Source organism: Cantharellus anzutake (genome assembly GCF_015039405.1).
Source record: "Cantharellus anzutake strain C23 chromosome Unknown EI90scaffold_27, whole genome shotgun sequence".
NCBI lineage: Eukaryota > Fungi > Basidiomycota > Agaricomycetes > Cantharellales > Hydnaceae > Cantharellus > Cantharellus anzutake.
In genome coordinates, this window is record NW_024066977.1 from 431,172 (window position 1) to 432,850 (window position 1,679).

Consider the following 1,679-nt stretch of genomic DNA (forward strand, 5'->3'; position numbering starts at 1 on the left):
GTCAGGGTCTTTCCTGACTGAACTCCTTACAGATGCAAATGCCTGTGTTTGACATCTTGATGACGAACTGTCACAGTCTCGAGAAGGGACTCGATGTATCCAAGAAGAAAACATAGGGCTCCGTGAGGAACTCTTTAACATCAAGCTCGAGAACCAGCTTCTCACCAGCGAGTTGCGGGAAGTCTCGTTACACTGGGATTTCCTCTGACGAAAGTGTGACTCACTGGAAAGGGACCTCAAGTCATATGAAAAAGGTTGCAAGGAAGACGAGGCATCATGCCCTCGAAAAATCCCTCACACAGAAATGCATACCCAGAATGCCCCTGTTGAGAGGGTGCATCGTGCAGACGACAACCCTTGTCCACACCCTGGACCAGTCAAACTGGCCTGTCCTCAAGTATCCATTGCTGACCCAATGGTGGGCTGTAGGGCCCAACCCAATACATCCAATCCTGAGTCGGGAAAAGAGTGGGCACCGTGTCACCCCCTCCTACCACTCAAATATTTGTGGTTCTGGCTACCTAGCCAGAATCGCTCTCCTTCTCCTGGGATGTGGAGAAACATACCCATCCCGGGTTCCTTCCGCACCAATGACTTTGTACATGGAGTTACCATTAGTGGCCAGAGGTGGCTCATCACCACTGAAATAGGTCATTGTCAATGCGATGGGACAACTTCGTACTCCCATTCCTGAATACAGTGAACGGGTTTAAATTCTTGGTCGACCTCAAGTGGATCGACCAGCAGGTTGGGGCGGCTGGGGTTATCAATGATGCCCCAGGCAATGTTTGCGACCTTCACACTCATTACTTCGAGCTGAAATTCAAGGGCGGAAGGAATCCTTCTGCAGATGAATTCGACAAGAGGTATGGGTATGTCCAAAGGACTCCCGAAATTCTCAACGAGGCAGGGATGAAGTACATCCTGCTGTTGTTGTGGAGGCATCATCCCTCCAACGAGGCAAGGGCCCGTAGGGTGGCCAATATGACTGCCTTCAAATTCTCGAAACTGCATGTGGGCAACTACCCCATGCCTCCTCCCCCTCCATCATGGTCAGGGCACTTCGTGCCTGAACTAGCTCCACCTGTGCCTCCGCAAAAGATGTGGGTTTCTCTCTCTCAACTAATGGATGGTAACTATGGCCATCTCCCTGCCACCGTGCGACCTCCCACCCCACTGCCTATCCCCGATGAGGACGAGGATATGAAGAGTGATGGCGAGGCGACTACAGGGTCAGTTGATGAGGCTGCTCCTCTTCCTGAATGTCGTTTCCCTGCCATGATCCAGTCTGAAACTGAGGCCGCTGTTGCTGGTCCTTTGGACCTTTCTAGTGCTGCCGCATTGGCTGCTGCTGGCCCTTCCTCCAAGAAGGGTAAGGCAAAGAAGGTCTAACCACCTTCTCTTCATCGAGGTATATGTGCCTCATTTAACATGGAGGGGTTAATCACCCCCCATTCTATCATCCGCTCTGGTGCTGTTAGAACGGGCGGATTTGGACGACTCTGGAGTGGAATCAGAGACTTAGCATGGAAGGACCTTGGCCTCAGTGACTCAGGTGGAGCGCTGTGCCATTGCTGGTTGTCCTAGGGGTCCCTAATTTCGGATCTAGCAGAGGGGAAGTCTCTTGGGGGAATTCAAGTCGATTTCGGACTGAGGTTACAAGTTACTAGGTACATTGT

General features: G+C 51.7%; 1 protein-coding gene across 1 annotated transcript; it reads left to right on the top strand.

The window, feature by feature from the left end:
- Positions 1-660: 660 nt before the first annotated feature.
- Positions 661-1,392, top strand: EI90DRAFT_3124442 (uncharacterized protein; the record flags this gene model as incomplete). Its single annotated transcript, XM_039063717.1, has 1 exon — positions 661-1,392. One exon carries the CDS (start codon positions 661-663, stop codon positions 1,390-1,392), a length of 732 nt encoding a protein of 243 aa, XP_038915473.1.
- Positions 1,393-1,679: the final 287 nt, after the last annotated feature.